We start from the raw sequence: 14,474 nt of genomic DNA, 5'->3' as shown, positions 1-14,474 counted from the left end.
CTAAGCATTTTGCTGATGTAGCAAGAGAGTTATTGAAGAGTGGATCTAAGTTAGAAACCATGTCTACACAAAATCCAAGACATGAAGTGATATGATTGGCTAAAAATAGAGATAGAATGAATGTGATTGGATAAAAAAAATATTCTATAGAAACTATCCATCGGAACCATAGTTTCTATAAAAATTAATAGGTATAGAAACTACATGTAGTTTGGGAGTTCTCTTAGTTTGCCATCATCGGTTAGTTTTAGGTCTAATTTGGCGGACCTCTTCTTCCTAACTCTTAAGCGTTACTTTTTAATCTCCGATGAAGTGATTCTGTAGAGAAGCATGATGGAGATTAGGTGAAAACTAATTCTGAAATGTTTGTAGTGGTGATTAAATGGAGAGCAAGAAGGAGTGATGGAGAGCGGATCTTTTTTACTCTCAGCCCGTAAGTAGTTCTCCACAACTCCCCACTAGAATCCAATTGCATTTTAAACGTTTAGTAAGGATTTGTGGAATCTGTTTTGAAGAAGCTGGGGGGTGAAGCTCTGCTAAACTAGCCCATAGCTATTTGCTCTCAACTTGTAGTGTAGATGGAGAAGTAATTCTCATTAGCTCTCCATCAGTTATATTTTAAGAGTTTGGTAGGGATTCATAAAAGACGCTCAAAACAATTAGGAGTGGACCTCTGTCAAACTAGCCTTTATGCTTCGACGCATTTGCAATTAAATTGATGTAGTGTTTTAATTGAAGAAACATTAAGTGCGCTAAAATGGACTCTTCACTTTAGCTAGGAGAATGCACCTCATTCTTGCTTTATGTTTTGACGACAACAAAACATATAAGGGCCTGTTTAGATGAGTTAGGGCTTAAGGCTAGTTACTAGGCAGACTAAAAATTTAGCTTAAATCAGGCAAAAATTGTTTTAGCTAACCAATGATTAGCCTTCGTATCAAACAGGCCCTAAATTCGTATCAAACAGGCCCTAAAGCAGACCTGCCATGTGACGACGCCGTATGCATTCAGGAGAGTGAGAGAAATGGATGGCATCTGCGTGGTACATACTCCAGTCTCCGCGCTCCATCCGGTCCTGGACATTAGTATGAACAACAGAACAAGTTGAAGTGTTGCTGCTTCATGTGACTGTGAACGTGTATACAATATACTGTAGTAGGTTTCATGTAAGGCCTTGTTTAGTTCACCCCGAAATCCAAAAAGTTTTCAAGATTCCCTGTCACATCGAATCTTACGGCTCATGCATGAAGCATTAAATATAGACGAAAATAAAAACTAATCACACAGTTTGACTGTAAATTACGAGACGAATCTTTTGAGCCTAGTTAGTCTATGATTGAACAATATTTACCACAAACAAACGAAAGTGCTACAGTTTTAGACAAGGCCCCCGGAAAGAATATCATCCGCCGGCCACCATGCATAATTATGTCGTGTCAACAACCCACGACGCAACGACTGCGACGTTGTCCCTTCTCCTTTTTTCTACAGTATAAGTACTATCGGCTCGTTGGGTCCTTGGCTACTAGCGGAGCCGAGTGGACAAGGACAATAATACAGTAGCACATATGGTACGCTGCGGCATCTTCAATCGTGTCACAGGCGACGGACATGGCGGCCAGCGGCGCGCTCCCCGTGGTGGACCTGGCGCCGTTCTTCACCGACGACGGCCACGACGGCGGCGTCTCCCGCGCCAGCGCCACGGAGGCCGTGCGCCAGGCGTGCCGGACGCACGGCTTCTTCCGCGCCGTCAACCACGGCGTGCCGGCCCACCTCATGGGGCGCGCGCTCGAGCTGTCGGCCGCGTTCTTCGCGCTGCCGGACGAGGACAAGGCCAGGGCCCGGGCGGCCGAGGGCGCCGAAGCGCCTCTCCCCGTGGGCTACGCGCGGCAGCCGGCGCACTCGGCGGACAAGAACGAGTACGTGCTGGTGTTTGATCCCAAGCTTGGGTTCAACGTGTACCCCGCCGAGCCAGCCGGATTCAGGTCAGTCGTCGACGAGAACTCCAGATGCAAAGTTTAATTTGCACGCCGAAATTGCAGTATTGTTTGTTCGTCAGGATTTCTAAAAGCAAATTCTTACCAAATTGATCAATCCAGAGAGGCAGTGGAGGAGTGCTACGCCAAGCTCACAGAGCTGGGGCTGCTCATCCAGGAGGTTGTGAACGAGTGCATGGGCCTCCCGCCGGGCTTCCTCAGCGACTACAATAGCGACCGCAGCTTCGACTTCATGGCGGCGCTGCGCTACTTCCCGGCGACGGAGGAGGAGGTCAACGGCATCAGCGCGCACGAGGACGGCAACTGCATCACGTTTGTCATCCAGGACGGCGTCGGGGGGCTCGAGGTCCTCAAGGACGGCGACTGGGTCCCGGTGGAGCCCGTCGACGGCAGCATCATCGTCAATCTAGGCGACGTCATACAGGTGCGTAGAGAGAACGCGACACTGTCCCAGTTCTCCATGTGAGTCCGCAGCGCGCGTGTCTATAATTCTATATAGACTTTTCTTGCTCTATTTGGATTCATGAATTCTATAATTTTATATCGATTATCACCATGTTACATTTATATCGTTGTAACGAAAACACTGTACTTATTAAGTTGGATCAACAACTTGGTTTAAATTAAAACAGCGACGAGGCCACTTTGTGTAGGTGCTGAGTAACAACAAGCTCAAGAGCGCGACGCACCGGGTGGTGAGGAGGCCGGTGCACAGGCACTCGTTCGCGTTCTTCTTCAACATCCACGGCGACAAGTGGATCGAGCCGCTGCCGGAGTTCACGGCCAAGATCGGCGAGGCGCCACGGTACAGGGGGTTCGTGTACAACGAGTATATGCAGCTGCGGATGAAGAACAAGACCCATCCGCCGGAGAGGCCCGAGGATGTGGTCCATATAACCCACTACGCCATCTAGCTTGTGAATTGAAACGGGGCTTCTCTATGCGCAGAAATGCACACAAGCAACCTGCTCATTTGTGAGGCGGTACAAACCTAGCTACAAATAATGGTGGTGTCAGCTCTTGTTAAGATGCCTGTGGTCTGGGCATCGCACCATGCTATGCTATCATTGAAATTGAGATTAAATAAACAAAATATCAAGGTACGGCACTGTGTCGTCGTCACGTCTACTCCCTGCATCCAATTCTATGAATATAGCACCAATTCCATTCAGGGCCGTTCGGTTAGCCCGTTCCAGGCGTGGAATGGCCAGGAATGATTCCAACGCTATTCAAATTAATGAAAACAACTTGTTATCCAAAAGATAAAGAAAAGACTATTTGATCTCCCTCAACTATTGCATAAGTTTGATTTACCTCCCTCAATCAGAAAACAAAATTTTTAGACTCCTTCAACTATTGAAACCATTTGATTTATCTCCACAGGTTGTTTTGAGTGGTTTTTGGGGCGCCAAGTTCAGGCACGAGGAATGTAAATTAGACTTTCATGATAGTTCAGGGAGGTCAATTAGACTTTATATAAAAAATTATAGAAATATTTTTTTTAAAAAAAAGTTATCCAGTTATTTTTCTAAAATAAATATGCATTTAAAAATACTAAAAATATGATTTATTATTATAAGTTTATATTTCCTAAATCATGCTCCACCTCTTTTTCCTTTCTTAGAGTTATTTAAATCTTACTCCCTCCATTCTTTTTAAGAGTCACATTTGGTTTTTCCTAAGTCAAACATAGCAATCTTTAACTAATCTTTTTAAAAGTCCTTATAGTTTAACAATATATGAATTATATATTATGATAGCATTTCTCGTAATAAATCTAAAAATACAAATCTTATGACATGAAACTATATAAATTTTAAAATCAATGATCAAAGATACACACGTTTGGACAAACCAAATGTGCTTAAAAACGAAGAGAGTATATGGTCTCCTAAAATTTAAAACTAGGTCAAATACAAAATTTGACATCACATATTCAGTAGGAAGCAGTTTGGATAAGGTGAGGATGTTGGACTTCACGTGCTTCCTAAAATCGGGATCTAAGATTATGGTGCCTAACTCAAATATAGAACTCGATTTTAGAGAAAAAAAATGAAGCTAGTTTAATATTTATCTAAGTTGAAATAGATTTTCTATGAATTTTCTAATATTAAATCATATTTTTAATATTTTAAATACAAATTTGTTCAAAAAATTTGTTTGAATAATTTTCTGAAAAATTATTTATACAATTTTTGGAGCATAATTTTAGAAAAATTATGAAAGACGTTTCATATATTTTTGGAGTTAAAACAAATTTCCTATGATTTTTGTGATATTAAATCAGATTTTGGTATGTCTAAATCCATACTGATTCTAGGAAAGTATTTGGATTTTTTTTTTGAAAATTTATTTCTGTATATATTTTTTATAAAGTCTAATTAATTTTTTTTGAACTATTGTGAAAATCCGATTTACCTTCCTCGTGACGAACTTGGCGCCACGTGGGGCGTTATGTGAGCCAAAACCACTCTCAAATCGCTCTCAGAAAGGTAAATCGGACGGTTCTAATAGTTGGAGGAATTAAAAAACCTTTTTTCCAAAAGACTAAAATCGTGAGAGATTCAATTCTCTCGGCCCAATATATGATATTCTCCTCTCGGCCCAAACCTAATAAGAGCCGGATATGTATGGGAAAAAAAAAACATCCCTCGCGTGTCGTCGCGGCGAGACGTGTCCCGATCCTCCAATGCACGAATTCATGTCCAACTACCCAGATCCAATAAACAGCGAGTCCCAATAGCCGACCCGCGACAGCACCCGCGATCCCCTCTCTCCTTCCCCAAATTCGCCGGCGGCGAGCGGATCTAATCGGCGGCGGCAGATCGGGGCGGCGTGATGGCTGGGCAGAACCAGCGCCTCAACGTCGTGCCGACAGTGACGATGCTCGGCGTCATGAAGGCCCGGCTCGTCGGCGCGACCCGCGGCCACGCGCTGCTGAAGAAGAAGTCCGACGCGCTGACGGTCCAGTTCCGCGCCATCCTCAAGAAGATCGTCGCCGCCAAGGAGTCCATGGGCGAGACGATGCGCGCCTCCTCCTTCTCCCTAGCCGAGGCCAAGTACGTCGCCGGCGACGGCGTCCGCCACGTCGTCCTCCAGTCCGTCCGCGCCGCGTCCGTCCGCGTCCGGTCCCACCAGGAGAACGTGGCCGGGGTCAAGCTCCCCAAGTTCACCCACTTCGTAGACCCTGCCGCGGCCTCCGGGGGCCCATCCAACGCGTCCCCGAGCCTCACGGGCCTGGCCCGCGGCGGGCAGCAGGTCGCCGCCTGCCGCGCCGCGCACGTCAAGGCCATCGAGGTGCTCGTCGAGCTCGCCTCGCTGCAGACCTCCTTCCTCACGCTCGACGAGGCCATCAAGACCACCAACCGCCGCGTCAACGCGCTCGAGAACGTCGTCAAGCCCAGGATCGAGAACACCATCAGCTACATCAAGGGGGAGCTTGACGAGCTCGAGCGCGAGGACTTCTTCAGGCTCAAGAAGATCCAGGGCTACAAGAAGAGGGAGATCGAGCGCCAGATGGCTGCCGCCAAGCTGTTCGCAGAGGAACAGCTCGCCGAGGATCTCGCGCTTAAGAGGGGCATCTCCGTGGGGGCTGCGGCAAATCTGCTGGTTGCTGGTGGGGAAAAGGATGACGACATCATCTTCTGATCACTCCTTCCATGGCCATCCAATCATTCAATCGGTGCGTAGCATCATTCATCAACACACTGTCCCCTTATTCTGGATCTGGGATCAGAAAACTTACACGATATGTGTCTGGTGCGATGGTTTCTTTCGTTCCGTGAATAATGCTGCTGTAGTTCCTTTGATTGTACCAGTACCAGTCGGCCATTGCTATTCATTTTTACTTTCTTAGATGGATCCAAGGTACCTTCCCACACATAAGGTCCAAAAGTATTCTTGCTTGTGATAAACGATCTAACTAGAAAGTAGCTGTTGATTGATTTCAACAAGATACACTAATCACAATCACATTGCTGATATTTTCATTGTTTTTTTTTCACTTTACATCATGTTTATTCAAAGGTTGAAAACAGCACAATACACTTGCAAGTGTTCCTGCTTGAGTTAATTTATTTGAACTCTGTAATATTTGTATATTCATGTGAACAAGGCATGGTAATCAACACATTACTGATTCAGTCATGCCTATGATATTGCTAATGCATTTCATTTGTAGAGAGAGTAGACTAACTCGATAGGATGTTAGCAAACAGACCTTCATCACATGATAATGTGTCTGATGTAAGTGGTGATTACCCATTGGCGATTAAGATTCGCTGAGCTTCCTATCCACTTTTAGATTGGTCAGGATCTTTGTGCTAGAAATGAGGATGACATGTATTATTAAATCAGTAACTATATATAGATTAGCAATTTTTATCTTGAAATGCTGAGATTGGCCATTGTCAATTAATGTAAGTGATAGGGTACTTCCAACAGATTAGCGATTTATTTTAACTGCAAGCTAGCAGCGGTAGTTAGAGCATCGTGCAACAGCACAGTTCCAGCATCTAGTGTTCATTGCAAAACATTTAAAAATATTAATACCTATATATGCATTAGTTTCTTGTTGAAGAATGTTATGTTTACACTTAACTTTTAAGTTTATCAAATTGCTGCAAGTGACATATAGAGAGTAAGTTTGAGGAGCCATACTATATTGCTATATAGGGAGGGAGAGCGCAGAGTGCTGTGAAGGAAGTTAGCACCAGTGTTGCACCTATAAATTTTACGCGCATAATAAATCCTAGTTGATTGTTGCATGTGTGACTCAGGATATAGTTCAAGTACGGGTTATGAGCACCTGTGTACTATGTTAATACTGCAAATTGCTTCTTGAATTTTCAATAGCAGTTCAGTTTTGATCTTTGGAGTATGTCTTAGTTTGATTGTACCAAAATTTTAGTGGGCATGAGTCTATTTCGTTATAAGAATCCACTTATACTCTCTGTATCACAGATCCAGTGGGCATTCAGTCTGCACCTTGGCCTGATCTGAAATCTAGTTATAAAAATATTTTAATTTACTTTGACTCTTGATCTAATAATATAGCCCATTTTCCATAAAACAAATGAATGAGTATAAGACCAATTACTTCTGCCATAGCTGTATACATCAGTTTTTGTCATAGGTGCAATCAAGTTTTTGTTTCCATTGCTTTATCCAGAAGTTTCTAATGGATATAAGTGGTTATGGTTAATAAGCGAAATGCTTCATAGCTAGTAGACTCCTGAGTAGCACCACCAGCGTCTAGGTTTGACTCCCCGTGGGAGCGAATTTCTGGGATGGTTAAAAAAACTCCCTTGCCAGCAACCCATAAAATAGTGACAGGGCGCCGGCCTATGGTAGTCAGCTGTGTGAGGTGGTCCTACCTAGGGATTGTGCTGGGGCGCCTGAACCAGGCGGTTGTGGGCTTGTGGCTTCAGGCTAGGTTACTGTGTGGCGCTATAAGGTCCTAGTGTCAGGGTTCGGGCTAGGTTACAGTGTGGCGCTATAGGGTCTGCATTGTCAGGGTTTGAGGGCTGTTTCTCGGTCTGTTGAAGACTGTGGTTTCTTCTTTCAGACATTGTCAAGGAGTATGTAATTTTGGCAGATGTGCACTCCCCATTTGTCTGCTTAAGGCACTGTGCCTCGTTTGCATTTCAAATGCGCCACATCAGACAATGAATTAGTCTATTTCATTTCCATGTTTTAATTGATTCCTTCTCCTTGCAGTGGCAGAAACAATAAGTTGATGCTGGAGCTCCAGAATTGTATCTGTTTATAGAGATGGAGATTTTGTTTCAGTAAGTAGTCTGGAGTCTAGCCATCCAAGACCCTCAATAATCTGTACCTGGAAACAAAACATTACCAAGGAACTTTTACGGAGCGTTATGTGGTGTTATGTGCAGCTGGTGTAGAAAATTCAATTGGACCGTATTTCCTGTCATCTTCCTTTTAGTATAATATTATATATTTGTTTAAGAAAGGTGTGTGCGGTGTTTTGCTGCACAGCACCTGCATTCTAAAGTTGCAGACTGGGATGTATTTGCTTTTGCACCTGCATTTTTTTAACAGATTGTCGTTTAGAATATTTCGTGTATGACCATGAGAATGTGAATGTATATTTGGTGTCCTGCCACGAGTTGATAGAAGCTGAAAATACGATTCGTTGGTGCCATGCCGTTACGAGTTGATTAAGCTGAAAATACGATTCGTTCATGCTTGACTCCGCTTCCTTAACTTGCCGTATGGGACGCCATGCCCAGACTACCCATTGACACGAACTGTGCTTTCTGTTCTGTTTCTCATTGGATTCCACAACTGCTTATTGGTGATCATGCCTATTGGTGCTGCAACACTCACCTCGCTGTCAGGGACACAAATTTTCTATGCAAAACTTGACACAAGAGAGAACCAACGTTGATACAAAATCATCAATCATTCTGTCGGTGTGTACAATGCTGTGCTGTATGCAATGTGCTGATTGCTGGCGTACATCGCATGGGTGCCGTTGCTCTCTCACAATTATCAGCAACTCCACGGGCAAAGATTCTATTTTCTACACGCGTAGTACCAACCTCTTCCGCATGGGAATGAAGTCGATGCACAGAAGGGCCTCAGGTAATTGCTTGTCGAGCGGCTGAGATGCCTATGTTGAAACTAGCTCTCTGCCAACAACGGTATGTTGACTAGCTCTCTGCCAACAACGGTGGAACAAAGCTGAGATTCTGAAGAGTCTGCTCAAAGATGTGGCCTACTCTCAGCAAATTCCCCTGGATAAAATGGCAGAAGTTATTTAGTGGATTCTCTACTCGCTAAGCCTGAATTCAACGCATGAAACAAAAGTAGAATTATGTAGATCCTGAAACAACATGGAGCACTCTCCAGCTCTAAATGTAAGCAACACCACTGCTTTACCTCACAGAATGGAGATCCGATCAGCTGAAGTCCAACTGGGAGCCCTGCAGGTCCACCTTCAACAAATCCACAAGGCACAACCAATGCAGGAAGACCCGCCAAATTAACATTCACCTACATAAGTCACAAAATTTGCAACCACTTCATATTTCTATCATGAGTAAGACGTCACACAATGAGCACCATATGAAACAGAATTTCATGTCAGCAGGTACTTCGGAACAGAGTTCAAAGAAGAGAAAAGTGAAATCAACAGAAGACAACAAAGTATCTAATACCGTCAAGATATCTCCTGCGTACATGGCTAATGGATCATTTATCTTTTCACCTGCCAAAAAGAATTGAGCTATCAATCGTACATAAATCAGGGAAGGGGGTCATACTTATGAGCAGATTGTAACATACCTATCTTGTAGGCTGCTGATGGCGCAGCTGGTGAAATTAGAATGTCATATCTTTCCAAAGCATCTTTGAAGCTTTCCTTAACCAGTGTCCTCACCTACTACAGTGCATGTACTTCAGTTCGTACTTTCAGTGGCATCAAATTGCATGGTAGTAAGATAATCAAGTACAAACATTGAATGCCGTATCTTCCAAAGCATCTTTGAAGCTTTCAGTGTTCTCACAAACTACAATGCATGTATTTTACTTCTTTTTGGTGGCATTGAACTACATCGTAAAATAATTACAAATTGAATTGGATGTCACTGCTCTGCAATTACCTGTTGTGCTCGTTTGTAGTATGCATCATAGTACCCGGCAGAAAGAGCATAGGTTCCCATCAAAATTCTCATTTTGACCTAGAAAGAATGATCGAAATTGTTTCACCATGTTACTCAAAATGAAAACAGACATTTCAAATACAAAAGGTTCAAACGCTATCCAATACTGCAGATCAAATACCATACTATGTCCGTATATAATAATATAATACATAAATAAATGAGTCACACTCCAACTAGCAAAATGTAACTGACAAGACATGCCCACAACTAACAGACCTACATGGGGAAGTATTGATATCTCCACAACGCAAGTTTGCAAGCAATGGACTCAATTCACCACAGCCAAATCTGTCTTTAATTTCAAAAGCTTTGATTAACGAGGAACCAGATATGTTTTCTAAATTAGCAATTCATCTTCCTTGCAAATGGAGTGGAACATACAACTGTTGTTTTTTCATTGTAATACTCAAGATTAGTGCCTATACAATATTATAAAAAAATATAAAAAAGCAAAAGAAGGTAGTCAAAATCTATGGACAGCATGACTAACCCTAAGCTACGATGACATGGGACACATGCATAGTACTACACAATGTAACAGCTCCTAATCAGATTGATCACTTTGCTGAGCTACATGACTGCATCTAAAGGCATCATGAATAAATAATGAAAAGATAACTGGTGAGTATACTAGTGGAGTATGGTATGATATACTGGTAACTGAGAATATTGTACCTCATGACCCAAACCATTAGCCCTGGACTCTCCATAAAGCTCATTCAAGTCATCAGCTGAAAACTGTCTTCCATACCTGAAAACAGTACTCCACAGTATAAATCCTATGATACATTGAAAAACACAGGGGAAAGGATAAGGTTTAGCTACAGCAAGAGTGCAAGATCACCTGATACCATCATAGCGTGATAGATTAGAAGAAGCTTCAGATGAGGCTAGTATGTAATATGCTGGTAAGCCAAGAGAAAATGAAGGCAGTGAAACCTGAAATACAATAGAAGACGAAAGTTCGGTTAACATTTTTTTCATGAATCCCGTTGAAAAGACATGTTTTTTTGCTATTTATTCGGGATAGTGGAAAGTAACAAACCTCTTCCACTACAGATCCCAACTGCTCCAGGTGTGAAGCAGCACCCTTGATTGATGATATGACTCCGTTGGCAACACCTTCTCCAAGAGTTTCTTGTATAATCCCAATTCTCAGACCAGCCAATGGTTTTGATTCTAGTAAATCTAGGGAGACCAACTCCGATGCATAGTCTGGAACAACCTGAAAATGTGACAGAAGAGATCAAGTAGTAATGAACCAAACTTCAGTGTTCTTCCTTCCTGCATGCCCCGGATCGCTAATGGATCATGATCCAGTTGCAGAGTAGAATGGAAGAAATCAAGTTAAGGGTTGTTGACAAATATACAAGAATGCCACATAGTTTTGATGATATAAATGGATTAAATCAACGCTATATATGAGAATAGGAGGATGGGACAGACTAGTATAATCCTTCTTACATCTGTTTTTAGCCATTTCTGAATGTTATACTATGTTGTTTTCCAACCATAAGAAGACAACCCGTGTGCTGCCTTTATTACTAATTAAAAAAAAAGTTAGATAGAATAAAGTGCAAAGGTCATCCTATGAAACCATATTAATACAATTACTAACAGCCAACTCAAAACATGAAATGATCACATGGAAATGAAATCTGATGTCCAAGCCTACTGTACCAGCCAAGGTTATAACCCAACCAGATAATAAACATACTACTGGTTGAAATGGGAGACAAAAGACAAATGTACTTTGAAGGTGAAGCCTCGGTTTCTTTACCTGTGAACTGCTGGTTGAGTCCATCTTGTCATGGCCAGCAACAACAGATAAGATGGTTGCAGTGTCAAAAACAGATGAACCAAAGCATCCCACAACATCCAGCGATGAAGCATAGGCCATGAGACCAAAACGAGAAACCCGACCATAAGTTGGCTTCAACCCCACTACACCGCAAAATGACGCTGGTTGTCTCACACTCCCCCCTGTGTCGCTTCCTAGTGACACTACACATTGCCTAGCAGATACCGCAGAAGCAGAACCACCAGAGGATCCCCCAGGCACACGTGAATCATCCCACGGGTTTGTCGTCACCTGCATATCACCAACAATATGTGTCATAATCACATCACCCCATGTCTACATTTTTAGCACATGAAGTCCACATTTCAACATGGCCCTCGGTGGAGATTTCAGGTGCAGTGCAGTTCATCTCCAAAAGAAGTCCTCCGCATTTCAACATCAATAGTGACATGCAACTAGCCACCTACACGCATTAAGATGGCACTAACGATCCTGGAACCATCCCTGGTCTGACCATGATCAGAGTCTAGCACCTCACAACAATGTCTCCGTATTTTTGTTTCACTGACTGCTACAGACCAGCGTAAATAACGTTTTACCATGGTTAGCACTAACGTGATATTTCCACCTGAGTGAACACAATCGGCAATGCTCAAACTTCAGCAGACTCCGTCTAAACGATATGAGGATCTGGTCTGCCAACCTGAAACGCGGAGCCCTCGGTGGTGCTCCCCATTCCGAATTCGTCGAGGTTCGTCTTCCCCACCACAATAGCGCCGGCCTCCTGCAGCCGCCGCACGGCCGTGGCGTCGTACGCCGGCCGGTACCCGTCTAGTATCCGCGACCCGCCCGTGGAGGGCATGTTGGCGGTGCAGAGGTTGTCCTTCACTCCCACCAGCACTCCAGCGAGCGGCCCCACCGCATCCTTCTCCCCGGACGCAATCCTCCGGTCGAGTTCCTCCGCCTCCCGCTCGGCGGCGGCGTCCGCGACGTGGATGAAGCTGCGCAAGCTCGGCTCGGTACGGCGGAGGCGGGAGAGGTACTCGGAGGTGATGTCCGCCGCTGTCCTCTCGCCGGAAAGGAGCGACTCGCGGATGGAGAGGATGGAGGATGTGGCGGGACCCGGGGCCAGGGTTGTGGCGGGAGCGGATTGGAGGGAAGACGCGGCGGTGAACCGGCGGCGAGCGGGAGAGGGGAGGCGGCGGTGGGAGATGAGGAGGCGGTGGGCCTGGAGAGGCGGCGGCATGGCTGTTGCCGGCGGGGAGGTTCTCCGGCCGTCGCCGGTGTGCGCGGGTTTTGGGGATGGCTGAGCAGTGGGAAGGGGAAGGTGAGGATTTGGGAGGATTGGGGTGGGAGAAGACACGTGGATTGGAGACACGTGGAACTAAAAATGCTGGGACGCCGTCGGATCATACCACTAGTCTTTGGATCCAATCTACTGGGTTTAAGGGTTTTTTTTTAAAAAAAAAAAAATCAAATTGTCTGAAAATGTCAAAGTTACTCGGTATGTCAAGAACAAAACACGGTCGAAGAAGATCACTGTGCTCCTCTACTCAATTCATCTCTACTTTCTTTATGCATCAATGCTTTGAGGGAAAGCTGTAACATTTAAACTTAAGCATAAACTCATATCAAACATTGTGCGCACTTTGTGCGCCTATAACTAAAAATACTTACGGTTGAGAGGTAATTAAAGATCATAATAGCGGCATATAACACCTTAATAGTTATGGAGCATTCGCGCTTGAGGCTATAACTTAAAGCTGCAAAGAAGATAAAGGAAACATGCCTTGAGCAAAATTTAAACCTAGGCGCTTCACTAACCATATCTTACCACTGAACCTACAACTCATCCGCATTATCAATGCTATGACAACTCTAGTGTCACAATAAGCCATGTTGTTCAACAAACATGAACACGAATATAGTCCAATATCTCTAGTGTGAACATTGACATGTGGGATATACTATACCGGTGTCACAACTTCCTCGGCTATTTTGTATATTTGGGTAAAAGTTGAAAATGTTTGAATTTTCGAGAAGTGAAAATAATCCTATTTGTGAGACAGTGTTGATGTTTTCATGCACCCATATTATTCCCATAACTTTTCTCAAATTCGAGGATTTGGAGGGGATTTTTCTTCATTGTTCATGGGGAAAAAACATGTAGATTACATTCTTCTGACTAACGGAGACTAGGGGTCTTACAATTTTTTTTAAAAGCCATCACACATTTTATTACGACATGTTGTAAAAAATCCAAATAAATTATATATAGATATCATGATAAATCACGTGGAAATCTCATTCCTCTTAAAATTTAAATAAACTCATTTTTTGGCGATTGAATTAGTTCATCTAGAAGTACTATTCACGAGTCTGCTAAAGATCACATTAACAATTGTAGCCCCATGCTCCTCCTAGTTAGATGTCATCAGCCATGAAGTCACCATGAAGTAATTAGTGAGTTTTCTCTTTTATATATGTTATTATTAGCTACAGTTTTACGGGTCACTATCAACTATCATGACTTCTTATCCTCACATTCAGTCAAGCGAATACCACATGGACAATTCACAATTAGGTGCACATGTAGCTACCTACCTAAACCATCAAATACGAAATGCCCGTCTCGATTATTTTTTTATCTGTCACATATATTGCAGGTGCTGTTGCTTGTTTTCGTGTCAAATTATCGAGTTGATTGACATTACATACGTTTCTTGTTAAAATGATTTTGTGCTATATACAAATATATAATAGTACAATACATACTAGACTGAGTGTATTACATAGCTGCGTAGTGCGTAAACATGCACGTCTATTTACCCAAACCATCAAATACGAAATGTCTATTCTAAATGAAATATTTGTAGTACTACATGTACTCATGCTCATATAAAAAACCCAAGTTGATTTATAAATATTTTTTCTTTTAAAACAACATTGTGCTGTATCAATATATATACACGTACTAAATGAGTGTTT

The 14,474-nt window shown here is 43.2% G+C and overlaps 3 protein-coding genes across 3 annotated transcripts; 2 read left to right on the top strand and 1 right to left on the bottom strand.

Annotated features, from left to right (window-relative positions):
• On the top strand, nucleotides 1,537-3,125 carry LOC8079564 (gibberellin 20 oxidase 2). The gene is made up of 3 exons (XM_002448582.2): nucleotides 1,537-1,985; nucleotides 2,100-2,421; nucleotides 2,651-3,125. Exons 1-3 carry the CDS (start codon nucleotides 1,612-1,614, stop codon nucleotides 2,909-2,911), a joined length of 957 nt encoding a protein of 318 aa, XP_002448627.1. The 5' UTR covers nucleotides 1,537-1,611; the 3' UTR covers nucleotides 2,912-3,125.
• On the top strand, nucleotides 4,642-8,116 carry LOC8068468 (V-type proton ATPase subunit D). Its single transcript, XM_002448581.2, has 2 exons — nucleotides 4,642-5,679; nucleotides 7,716-8,116. The coding sequence occupies exon 1, from the start codon at nucleotides 4,836-4,838 to the stop codon at nucleotides 5,643-5,645; it is 810 nt and encodes a 269-aa protein (XP_002448626.1). The 5' UTR covers nucleotides 4,642-4,835; the 3' UTR covers nucleotides 5,646-5,679; nucleotides 7,716-8,116.
• Nucleotides 8,366-12,824, bottom strand: LOC8079563 (glutamyl-tRNA(Gln) amidotransferase subunit A, chloroplastic/mitochondrial). Its single transcript, XM_002447159.2, has 10 exons — nucleotides 12,190-12,824; nucleotides 11,466-11,777; nucleotides 10,731-10,910; nucleotides 10,530-10,624; nucleotides 10,361-10,436; nucleotides 9,623-9,700; nucleotides 9,306-9,399; nucleotides 9,179-9,228; nucleotides 8,901-9,014; nucleotides 8,366-8,755 (listed from the first exon to the last, which is right to left on the bottom strand). The coding sequence occupies exons 1-10, from the start codon at nucleotides 12,730-12,732 to the stop codon at nucleotides 8,672-8,674; spliced, it is 1,626 nt and encodes a 541-aa protein (XP_002447204.1). The 5' UTR covers nucleotides 12,733-12,824; the 3' UTR covers nucleotides 8,366-8,671.

This window comes from Sorghum bicolor, chromosome 6 (genome assembly GCF_000003195.3).
Source record: "Sorghum bicolor cultivar BTx623 chromosome 6, Sorghum_bicolor_NCBIv3, whole genome shotgun sequence".
Classification (NCBI taxonomy): Eukaryota; Viridiplantae; Streptophyta; class Magnoliopsida; order Poales; family Poaceae; genus Sorghum; species Sorghum bicolor.
Note: the sequence above shows the minus strand (reverse complement) of the source record. Positions and strands in the feature narration are given on the sequence as shown.